At 30.4% G+C, this 12,444-nt stretch overlaps 1 protein-coding gene across 7 annotated transcripts; it reads right to left on the reverse strand.

The window, feature by feature from the left end:
* Positions 1-2,305: 2,305 nt before the first annotated feature.
* Positions 2,306-9,223, reverse strand: LOC145190177 (uncharacterized). 7 transcript variants are annotated; one of them, XR_016453734.1, is made up of 8 exons: positions 6,435-6,460; positions 6,002-6,225; positions 5,705-5,900; positions 4,688-4,972; positions 4,318-4,604; positions 3,834-4,156; positions 3,286-3,647; positions 2,306-2,669 (listed from the first exon to the last, which is right to left on the reverse strand). XR_016453734.1 is itself a non-coding variant. In XM_090091710.1 (8 exons), the coding sequence occupies exons 3-8, from the start codon at positions 5,880-5,882 to the stop codon at positions 2,377-2,379; spliced, it is 1,677 nt and encodes a 558-aa protein (XP_089947836.1). In that variant the 5' UTR covers positions 5,883-5,900; positions 6,002-6,225; positions 9,095-9,187; the 3' UTR covers positions 2,306-2,376. The 7 variants fall into 7 exon arrangements, 4 of the variants coding, with proteins under 4 accessions (XP_089947836.1, XP_089947837.1, XP_089947835.1 ...); XM_090091710.1 differs by lacking the exon at positions 6,435-6,460 and adding an exon at positions 9,095-9,187 and having other exon boundaries at positions 3,885-4,156; XM_090091711.1 differs by having other exon boundaries at positions 3,885-4,156; positions 6,435-6,705.
* Positions 9,224-12,444: the final 3,221 nt, after the last annotated feature.

Genomic DNA, 12,444 nt, shown 5'->3' on the forward strand with positions numbered 1-12,444 from the left:
ATTATTTCAAATTGGAGTAAATAGTTTAAAAGAAAAAAATAGTTTCGGCAAAAAATGTAGCCATTTAAATTTATCTAGAAGCTAAGTTGATAAAATCAAACTTTATTGAAGCACTTTTAAAGCCGCTGTTTTTTTTGGATTAACAATGGAATGCGTCATTAAAAATGATCCGGAAATGTTAAGAAAGCGGTTTACTACAGGATGTTCGATAAGCGTCTGCGCCTCGGAATCTTTTTCTCGAAATGAACCGGGACAAGCTTAACGAGACGAGAAATGTCCCGGAAAAAAAATAACGAGATAAAGGAAAAGATTGTCCCGGAATAAAGTTATAAATGGGGGCAATAATTTTGTCTCGGAATTTAAAAATTGTGTCCCGGATATTATAAAACGTTAAGAGACAGATCAATTGTATTAACTAGATATCTAACTCGCACTCCGCAGTGAAGAAAATTTTTTGCCAAAATCTGATTTTTTTTGTTCAAATTAGAAGAATTTTCTAAAATAATATAGAATATATACATACTTTTTTGTTTTAAATATCAGCTAAAAAAAATGTTCTACTGAGTTCCATGGAGATTTTTTTTTTTTTTTTTTTTCAGTTAACACTTTTACTTTTAGAATATAAAGGTATTACTGCGGTCACCTGCGGTACCGGGAGTTATTGAAGAAATATAAATATCAATGAACCCATAAAAACCTTGTCTTCCGCCATTTTTTAACAGTGGTTTGTTATATCAAAACAAATGAAAATGGCGGAAAATAAGGTTTTTATGGACTAATTGACATTTGTATTTCTTGAAATTGAGTTTTTTACTTGTATGACTTGTTTTAACATACCAAATATAGTTTCAAGAAACATACTTTTGTCATCATATGCTACTTAGAAATTTATTAAAATGTTTTTTTTTTTAATAATGATTTATTATTCGAGAAGTACTAGACATTTGAAATAGCATTACTTAATAATTTCAGTATTTCCTGTAACATACAACTTACCCTTTGGACTCCATTTTGCTAATTTGTCTGCTTCAAAACAAGAAACTTTTGGTATTGTAGACTGATAAATGCCACTTCTATATCAATGGCAGAATAAATACAAACTGCATTATATGGTCTAAAAAAATTGCGTTGAGTAAGCAATAGCAAACATTTCACAAGAAAAAACAGCTACAACCATCAATGATATATATTAACTAGATGTCTAACTTCACATAAATTCCGTAAGAAAATGTGAAGCAAATTTTTGGAGGTTGTAAAACCGGTAGCCTCAGCAAAGAAGAAAAATTTCTAGCGATGTTTTGTTTTATTTTTGCTATTCGTTTTTCCGTAATATCTGTTAACCAATCAGATGCTGGTGGCAAAACAAGTTATTATCCAATCATATGCTGGTGGCAAAAAAAATTTGCTTCACTTTTTTTCGGAAGTTAGACATCTAGTTAATATATATCATTGACAACCATCGACAATGGCGTGGCCCGTTTTGAAACCGTTATGCGAGAAAATGGAGGCCATTTTGAGCGTTCATTATAAACACAAAAGTATTCCTAATTTAGTTATGTTTTTGAAAAAAAATTTACTTTTGATTATTTTGATTTTTACTAGCTTAAGTTAAAATAGTGCGTTTCTTTTCGAATTCCTGTATTTGAAAAATAGTTTTATAACACTTAAAGCTTAAAAAAAAAAAATTGTCAAAAAACCTTTAAAACTCAGTATTTGCCTTTAAATTAAATTTACAGTATCAGGAACTTATAACTACAAAAGGCACATTTTAGCAAAATAAAAGAGTCCCAAGAGCATTTTTGAACATGAATACATTTTTGTTAAGAACTATAATTTGTATTAGATTTATTGTAAAACTACTTAATAATAATAATACTCAAGGGATATCATTAAAACTACTTAATAATAATACTCAAGGGATGTAATCTATTATACTCTACGCAATCTATTTCGTAGTACACACAATATATTTAACATAAATTACTTGATATCAGTTCTCAAAATATCTAACAATGTAAAAAATTTTATCTAGTCGGTAGAACATTCAAGATACCACTTAAAAAGTGTCCCTTTATACGTTCTTCCTAGTGGTACGAAACTGCTTTTGTATTCTTCCTGATTTGATTAATATTGAACAGAACAGTAAAAATTCATAAAAATAGAAAACTATCTCTTAAAGGGATGCGGATATCAAATAATCCTGGTTTGTTTTGCCAGTTTACTGAAGGTTGCATATGGGACACCTTCGTACAGTTTTATCGATGTTTTAGGGGTGGTTCAATTAGCGCGAAGAAGAAAGAAATAGTTTTGCGTAGCAATCAAGATACCGTTTTAGCTGCTTTTAAACGAAAATCGTTTTAAAAATCTACAACAAAATTAACCTTTAACTGAAAGGTAAAAACTAACAGATGACGAGCATTTTTTATCTGTAACTTCAGCTGTATAAATACCCTCGTTATTCTTATCTAAGTTTGCAATTTTTAGCGAAGATGTCGCATATTGACTGTCAACTCTGATGGTCGATAATGTGTAAATCTTGTTCCCTTGAATCAATGTATATCCAAACATCCACTTCACGTTCGCGCTTGACTTATGTTTTATCTGGAAATTAACATTGGTTCCGGCGTTTTCTTCAAAAGTGCTTTTGCTCTGAGATATGTAAGGAATGTCTAAGTAAAAAACAACATTCATTTATAGTTTTGTCAGTTTTTTTTTTATCTAAGCAAAAATACAGAACAAACAACTTTAAGTATGGTTTTTCTCTACCGATATGTTAGAATTTCATTCGCCAATGAAGAAAATCATCTTCAATACCTTAGAAAATCATATATCAAAAAAACTTAGAAGCTCTTCAATTTATGTTTTGCTTTCATTTGTTCTTTTTTTTTCTTAACACACACACACAAAAAATGAGGCGGTTTTATAAAAAGGAAAAATGAAAATTACAAGTTTTGATGTTTTTGTGTTTCAAAAATTAAAACCTTTTATAACTTGTTTAAAATAGTTAACAAAATAACTGAGAAGATAAAATAACTGAGAAGATAAAATAACTGAGAAGATAAAATAACTGAGAAGATAAAATAACTGAGAAGATAAAATAACTGAGAAGATAAAATAACTGAGAAGATAAAATAACTGAGAAGATAAAATAACTGAGAAGATAAAATAACTGAGAAGATAAAATAACTGAGAAGATAAAATAACTGAGAAAATACCCAAAATGGATTTTTTTTTTCTGGTTATAAATAATAACAAAGAAACCAAAAAAGAACACTTTCGGCTTACCTAGAAAAGTCACTTTTTGAACAGACTCAGTTTCCCCTGATAAACTGCTTGCTTTTACTTTGATAAATATTTCTTTAGTTATCTTTGATATCTCCAGCATCAAACCGTCCATGGATAACGCAAAATTTTCTTTTTGGGCATTTACGTCATACCAAGTAATATTATCGTTCGTAAACAGCCATTTAATTGAGTTTGGATTAAGACTGTAGGACCCAAGAATTTCTGCCTCAACAGTGGTGGAATAGCCAGGGCAGAATAGGATGGGCTGTATTACAATGCTAGTGGGTATTCTTGACACTAACTCAAAGTTTAATCTATAATCCACCACATCCAATAATGGGTTTCCTTCCGTGAAATAATATCTAAAAATAATATCTAAAAGTAAATGCATTTCTTTTTGACTCAAAAGAAAACTTAGATTTTTTTTTTAATTGAAAATAAAATATTTTGAGATTGAAATATTCTCTGTGAATTCAAATAAAATATTTTTTCTTTAACTTATTTGTAAAGAAAGCATGCTTTTTAGGCTAAAAAGTAATTTTAATTACTTGAAATAGAAATAAGTAGAAAGTTATATTTGTTGGTTACAAACTTCTTACTGAAGAGTATATTTGCCACAATATTCTTTAATTGGATTAGCAATTTGTAAATAAGAAATTTCTGGAGTGTTCTTGCAGAAAATTGGGATAAAATCTGCGAAAGGTTCTGTTGCATCCTCCCCTCTAAGACTGAAAGAGGAACAAAATGTTGTTCCGAAATGATAAAAGTATATATTTGATTTCTTGCCGATGAGTATAGGTATCTGGATGTAATCTTTATTGTTTTCGTCAAGATGAACGAAACCATCCATATCAACTAATGCAAACCACACCTATAGGGTTAATGAATAATTCTTTAAATATTATTTTGATTTTTATATATAACCAAATTCTTACTTTTTGTTTAAATATTTTTGGTTTATTGAACTTATTGTTTTTGACGCCTCCAAACTATAAAATCCGCAGATGCTTTGTTGACTTTCTCTTAACACACCTGCCTTATTGTGCATTGTTGAGCAACGCATCTTGCCCAAATATAACCAGACCAACCAGGATTTTCTGGGAAAGGGGGCCTGTACTGCGGATCTACTATTAAACATATCGGTTTGGATCCGATTTCTTTACGACCGTTTATATCAGGATTTGTTTTACATACGTTTTTAGCCCACCAGACTGACTGGCCTCGATAACATTTTTGAAGAGATCTTTCGCCACTGTCGTTGATTGTCTCGATGACAGTACGAGTAGTAGTACCAAAGTATAATGGGGCACTGACTTTATCTACGAGTATCAATAAAATCTGGAGTAAGTATTTAACCTGATACAATAATTATTACTAATGTAATTATTTCTTAAAAGATCACCTGGGTAGAATCCATCTCCAATCCCATACATGCAATCTGTACATTGCGGTATATTACAAACTTCAATCTTAGAATTCTGATTAACACAAAAAGGTTCACTAAGTGCGTTTCTAACATTTCGACAATAATTATGATTTCCATTTGCTTCAAATACAGCATCCACATCCTTAAGGATATTGTCGTATGGATCGAAATAAAATTCTGATTTGTATGGGTATAAAGAGTTCCAGAACAGGCAGTTGCTCTCACTTTTAGAGCGATTTTGTGTGCCACGATAAGTGCTTCCTAAATAAATTATTGTAAAAAAAAAAAAACATATACTTTTAATATTGTGTTTTAAGAATGTAGAAAACTTGTAAAAGACTATATTGTGGAAATTGATATCACGATAATAAATGATAGTAAGGCATATACTTTTTGCTAATATTTATAACCAATTAAATTATATATATGACGGACCTACTGAAGTCACAACGTTTAGTGTTTTCAATTAAAAAAACAAACGTTTTTTAGAAAAGCTTCAAACGAAATGAAAAGCAGTTATTGTCAATCGAGGCAAGAAAAATTTAATTAAAGTTACTCTGAATATTAACATGAATTAGTTAAAATTTAAACCTGACGCTGACCTCATAATGGCAGGTGATGAAAGTAGTACAGAGAGGGTTTTAATTTTGATTGTGTATATAGTGGACGTAGATGATTAAGGACGAATCGGTGCAATTATAGGCTGAAAAACAAACAATACAGAATTCTGCAAACAGTTCAGAGTCGGTCGGTGTTGTTCTTAAAGCATGAAACCAAAAGAAATATTAAAGAATGAAATGTTTCTAAACACATATTTTCTAGTTTAACATTATCTTTGGTCATGGGCTAAATTTTTCGTGACAAAAATTATAGGTTGATCAAAAATGAAAAAGGGCGCGATAAAGTTGTTGAAAATCATTTAGAGGAAGGGTGGATAGCCCCCTCTGCTGTCTCCAGTTCCGATTGCTCAATGATCATAACAATAATATATACCATTTCCATTAATGCAGTTGTACATCTTCGATAAACATTTTGCTTTTTTAAAAGAACATATTGCAGGATGATACGGAGATTCTGTGTTTGATTTTAACTTCGCAATTACCCAAACTAATGTAATCATATTTCGATTAGAAACCTTTGCAGTGCATTTCACCAACATTGCATCCCACATGTATTCTTCCTCAGTAAGCTAAATAAAAGTAGACAACAATTGTAATAGCTTCATATATACATCGATTTAACAATACAACTTCAAAACAATAAATTTCAAGTCAGGTTCTGATTACGTACAGTTATACTCCAGGGTCTAAAAATATCACGGTTTATTGGCAATCCAAGTTGCACGCTTCCTGCATAAGGACTTCCCGACTTGGCAGAAAGTTGCCATTCGTAAGTTTCAGCTTTAGGTAATAAGCAATCCAAAGTTATTTCTTCGTTAACATTTGCTGGTATGTCACGGTATCGCACAATGAATACGTCTCCGTTAAAAGAGCGAAATCTTGCTAGTTCTATATCTAATATAGGAATAAAGTTTCCTTTGAAAATGCATACAGTTATTACGAAAAAAAACAGTGTAATTCGCATTCTTAACTTCTTGTTCTTAGTATTCTGACTGCCTTTCACTATGTTGCCAAAGTTTCTAATAAATTTTTATAAACATGTATTTATCGTAGTATTTAAATTAACTTTATGCATACACATATCTATAGTTATTATATTTTACCATCTTTATAACTCGTTTATTCATAAGAAGACCATGCATAGCACTGTGCAACCCAGTCCTCTTTTCGCAATTTGTTTTGTTAATTTTGCTTTAACTTAATTAACTTTTGCGTTAACTTCATTAAGGCCTAAACGGGCCTAAGTAACAGGCCTAAAGTAATTTCCAATCTGATTAAGTTGCAAGTAACGAGTGAAAAATAATTTTTGTTTCACCAACTTTTATTAAGTAAAAAAAATGAGTGTACAAAACGATTCGAAAATTTCACCGCAAATTTGCGAAGAAAAAAAACTTAACAGAGATTTTAAAGAAGTTATACGAATGAAAAAAAAAAAAGATGAAACTTCAATTTTAAAAAACTAATTTGAGTTAAACCAATATGCTTTATATTGGTTTAACTCAAATTATTTTTTTATCGATTAAATTTAAATTTAAATTTAAATAGCGTTGAAAATGCAGTTACAACGGTACCACAAATAGGGACATGCGAGTTCGAATTTGAAACTTGATCAATTTAATACCTACATCACTCTTACAAGAATAATTAAATACAAAGCTTTAATATTTTTCTCCAAAAAATAACAGAAATAAATCTTAAAAACTTGAATTACTATTACTTAATTTGTTTTTAAATCGATCCTATACTGGCAAATTAAAGACTGACAAAGTTCATATTCTCTCGGACATAAACAAGCTTTTCAACATTGTTTACATGAAAGTTTATTCGTTCGCATGTGACTGTGTTGTCTGACCTAGGAAAAACTCTTTCTGATGCTGATGAGGCTGGAACGCAAACAACTTTCCGTCCAAGTTTTGCGAGAAAAGGGTAAAAGTTAGGCGTCAGCCTTCACCATTCCAAGATCTTTGTGATTCTTGAAGCCAAAGCAGTGCTGAGATATTTTTATAACTCCATTCTGATGTTGGATTTGCCAGATTGCTGCTCAACTGAACTCTTTGGATTGTTTCGGGTATAGGAATTGATAACTTGAAAAACCTGAATCTTTTTCCTCATCCGATGTCGAACATCATGTTGAAGGAATGAGGTGTTCAGATTCTGCAGCCAAATTGTATGCTACTAAGAATAAACCTTGTGTGACTGGATTCAAAATGTGTGTCATTGAATATCCAACCAACTCTGATCTCAGATTTTGATAGTAGAAAAAAAGGTTTTCAAAAAGAGTTTTTGTAAGCCTTCGCAGTCTTGCATTAAATCAATGACTTTAGTGATCATTGCATGGATCCTGAATAAAGAAGAACTGATTTGATGAATTGTTGGCTATTTCAACCCTGATCCATGTTTGAAGAACTTATCAAATTGCTCTATAATCAGCATACAGGCTTTAAGAATTGGAAACTCAAGAGTACTTGGAGCGAGCTTGTCAAATTTTGAATAATTTACTCCAATCATCTCAAGTGCAGCTCTTGAAAAAAGTATTGGTTTCATAGAATAGAATTCGCTATTCTATCTGGTTTTACATGGCAAAACAATTTTCCTGTAGTCCAACTTTAGAAAACGCATGCCTCATTGATTAAGCTTTCCGAGTGAATGTTTCCGTCAACAAGAGCAGTCAATAAGGAGTACTTTGCTAGAGCATCTTTCACAACTTTTGTTTTATTAGAACTTTTTTTAATAACTAGGTGAAGCATGTAATCAGGATAAAACATTTCAGTTTGAATATCTGTGCTTAATTGCACGGTCAGCTTGACATTTGAACCACAATCTTTTACACACCATCTTTGTACTTCTTCTTGACTTTCCAATGGCAGCGTGGCTATGAGTTGGTTTATTTTTGCACTGATATGAACTCACGTGTGAGTGTCATTAAAAGTTAAAAATATGTTGTGCTTGACTTGATAGTCACTTTTGGATACACCATGTTCATGAGTCTACGAAATCCTCTCCCTTCAGCCGCATTAAAAAGAAGATTATCCTCCCAGATAAAAGTTGCCATTCCATAAATATTTGATTTGGATTACTAAGCTCATTAGAAGTCAACTTTAGGAACGATGCCTCAATTGATAGTTGATAAGGCTTAGCTACTTTAGGGAGCTACTTTAATGCACGCCACTTCATCTTCTTCAGCCCTTCTCTTTCTGATCATCTCTTCCTTAGTTTGCTGAACCTCCATGTTATGTTTTGGGTGAAGACTTTCCAGATGATTAATTAAAGATGTGGTGAATGTGTAATGATAAGGGTAAGAATAAGTATAGTATAACAGGTTTAGTATTTGGGCTTTTTCAAGTTATATTTAGTATTTGGCCTTTTTTACACCTTTTTCGTCGATTGTAAAAAAAGTCCTGAAAAATATAACAATTTGTTTAATTAACATCATCCAACAATTATAAGCTAAACGTTATTTACAGGGTAGTAACTTCTTTTTTAGCTTTTGTCACAATGACCCTTTGTCCCCGATATTGTAATAACTATCTTTTTAACAGAGTATTAGTTACCAAAGTTTGCTAGTGTGACGAAGGGTTTAAAATGAGAAGCTATCGACAAAATTTAATATTTAGTAAACTTAACTATAAAATTTTTGAGCTTTGTCAAATATTTTTATAAACTTGTTGGTGATTACAAAAATGTAATTTAAAAAATGAAAACAAACAGAAAAAAAAAAAAAGGAAACCTAAAAGAACTATGTTGATTTATTTAAAAATTTTACTTTGTGTTGGATGTTGTACTTTTTCCGGTTAAAATGAGAATTTTCATAATCACAACAAATGTTCATAATCACAATAATGACTGTCCATTGAAGCTATTCTTTAACTTAAAAAAACCAACTTCAATGAACAGTCATTGTTGTGATTATGACACATTGTAATTATCAAAAGTTGGTATTTTTTAATTTGCTTTTGAACAAAAACAATTTTTTTTTTTTAACATTACACAATTAACTTTGAAATCGTCATGATGTTTAATACGATGTTTACAAATTGTTTTTTTTTAAATATCATTTTAATAACATGATGATTCAGTATTACATGCTAATTACGTTAATAACAATAACTCGAAAAACTCGAAAAACTCGAACTCGCCAAAATTGAAGAACTCGCATCTGCTTAATGTTAATAACATGATGATTCAGTATTGGATTGATTTATATCTCAAATAACTATTTTATTTGTTAAATAACTTTGTTAAAATTTAAAAAATTGATAAATTTGTGAAACTTGATCGAAGTATATCAATAAAAACAAAACTTAAAAAACTTGAACTTGAATTATTCGAAAAACTTTACTATTTGACACTCGTATCGAAAAACTTGTGTCGAAAAAAATTTTGACCTCGAAAATCTCGAGTTTGCATGTACATAATCATAACGTAATCATAACGGAGATATTTTTAACTTTAAAGAAACCCTTGATTAGGGGTGGGCTGCCAAATTTTGAACAACCGGCTCGCTATTATTTCAAAAAAAAAAAAAAAAACGGCAAATGGCGTACTTTGTCTTCATTAATTTTTGTACAGTATAAAATATATATAACAAAACAAAACATTTATTGCACAAAATAACTAAACAAAATATTTATTGAAATTATTAAAATATATATTAAATATTTATTTTGCATAAACATACTATTAAAATGGCTTATTTTTGGTTTTAAGGTTAATTTAACAAGCGGCTCGCCGAGTTTCAAAAATTTTAACAACCGGCTCCAGCCCAACCCTGCCCTTGATGTTTCCTATATCAAATACTAAACAGTTCTATTAAAGGCTTTTTTTGAGAATTTACTGACTCGTATTAGAAACCGTGCTTAATTTGCAAAATTCAGCTTTATGGGAAGGGGGTGGGGGTGGGTGGGGTGGGTGGGGGATTATTTTATAAAAACTGTTGTTTAACTAATTTAGAATATTAATTTGAAATTTTATATGTGTATTTGTATATCTTATGTAAAAGGAAAAATAAACCAGCATACATCATATGAAATCATAACTTGCTATTTTAAACTTTAGTAGCAAAAACAATTTCTTACTTTTGCTGCTCAGTGTTGACCGGTCGTCAGAGTATCAGCTACATTTGAAGCTATTGAGAAAAAAATAATGAAAGCAAAAAAAAATCCTTTGTTAAAAGGGCTACTAGCTGAACCAAACCCAAAAAAGGCAACAGCAAATTATCAACAAAGTTCACCAAAGGCAGAGGTAGTGATTAATACTGTGGCAAGAACAACCTATGCCCCCCTGCCGTGGGGTTTGGGTTTTTCATAATTGCAAACGGAATTGAGTTTTGATGGTGAGTACAAACAGAATGCCCTCGTACATATACACCATTTAGACCTAAAAGTGTAAAACTTTGAAATTCGAAATAAAGCTTTTGAACGTTTAAATGTATAATATGCACTCATATTGTCCTAAGTCATTGTTTATATACATGTATAAAAAAAAACAGTAACTCTTTTAAATTAAAATCCATTTAAACAATGAGTTATTTTATAGTAGTGATTGTAAAATTTTCATTTTATAAGAGCATATAGAACAAACAAGCTAGCAATCAACACAATCTTTTGTCTATATTTACCTGTCGTTTTATAATGCTAACTTTGTTTGCTGAAGTCTATACCGTCTGCCTAGATGTCGTACTTCGTATATGGTTAAAAAATTGAACTTAACGACACATTTAGACATATGGTGGTAACAATTTTGAAAATCCATTCCTTCCAAAAAATGATTTTATCAAAATATTTTCGGCATAGGAGTCCATTCACGGCTATCAGGCCTATTATTCGAACAAGCGGTTAAAAAACTGGAGGCTGAATTATGAAAATAGTATACGAGTTATATCACCATACTTTCGGCTTTTTAGCAAAATCAAGCAACGCCTGATTGACAATAAAGTTAGAGCAGAAATTGACCTTCCCGGTTAAAATATCCTTAAAGTAAGCTCTATGAAGCATTTTGTTGGGTTGTAATAATATGAAATTCTAGTTTGAAGAAGTTGGAATCTCATGGTTCCTTCTGACTGGTGTCTTTTCAAATACAATTCTACAAAATGTTTAAAAAATAAGCAAGACAAATTTTAAAGTTTGCTATAAGTACTTAATGTTTCTCGATTATATGGTGTTTAACTTTTGACTTGCTGCTATGTATTTTTTAAGTTAACTAACTGTAATTGTTATTTAATATTGTTACTAATCGAGACGAAAATTAATGTAAACCTTTTGTTTTTGTTATTGATATCTTGTGACGATGTAAAATTAATACAATCAATAATGGCATATAGCATAATGCATGTTAAATAAAAGTGTATAATACGCTAATTCAAAAAGTCGCGCTTAAATCGATTGACAAATTCGCTTGTATTGCGCACAAATGCGTTTATGACAATTTTTGGTAAAATTGAGTTAAATATGTACACCGGAAGGAAATAAAGACCTATTCAAATTAACGTAACAATTAAAAATAACTACAATTCTAACAAAGTTTAAAATCTACTCTTGCATTGATTTGATAAAACATTGATGAAGAGCTTCAAAAATTACTTCCTAAAATCCATGTTTGCCTTAAAAGTTTTAATGAAAACCCTATTTCATCAAAAAGAATTTCCTCAAAGTTGAGTGCGGTAGAAGTAAAAAAAAAGAAAAAAGAAATTATAGTTCTTCATTTTAGTCTCTTAAAATAAATTTCAAATAGAAGTGTTGATTGATAGATTTAAATTAGTTGAAAACTAAATTTTTGATTTTAAACGGAAACTGTGAATATTTCCGCAATTAACATTGCTGTAAAAATATATCAAGTTATTATTTATTAGCATGGTTTCTTCATGCTAAAAAAATAGTTCTAATAACTCGTTATGACTAACAAATTGCAGCCGGTAGAATTTGGATAATCCTGTCTTGTTAATAAAAAGCAATACCTTCCATTTGTCAAAAATTATAAATCTATCATTCATCTTCGTAATATGATACAGCTTATTGCGAAAAACTGAAATAGCTTTGTCGAGAAATTTAGCTTTTAGTTTACTACTCATTTGTAGCCCTTGCAGTTTAATCTAGACATTTGTATTACTGGTGATTT

This window comes from Hydra viridissima, unplaced genomic scaffold, assembly GCF_058129835.1.
Source record: "Hydra viridissima isolate aposymbiotic clone 2 unplaced genomic scaffold, HvirCarnegie_v1 scaffold_6, whole genome shotgun sequence".
NCBI lineage: Eukaryota > Metazoa > Cnidaria > Hydrozoa > Anthoathecata > Hydridae > Hydra > Hydra viridissima.

Excerpts from the sequence above, each read along its gene's own strand:
- LOC145190177 (XM_090091709.1), bottom strand. The coding sequence starts at position 6,295 with ATGCGAATTACACTGTTTTTTTTCGTAATAACTGTATGCATTTTCAAA. Across the intron at positions 3,648-3,884 it reads TGTGGCAAATATACTCTTCA|ATATTATTTCACGGAAGGAA; the intron begins GTAAGAAGTTTG and ends TATTATTTTTAG. Across the intron at positions 2,670-3,285 it reads TCAAAAAGTGACTTTTCTAG|ACATTCCTTACATATCTCAG; the intron begins GTAAGCCGAAAG and ends TTTTTTACTTAG.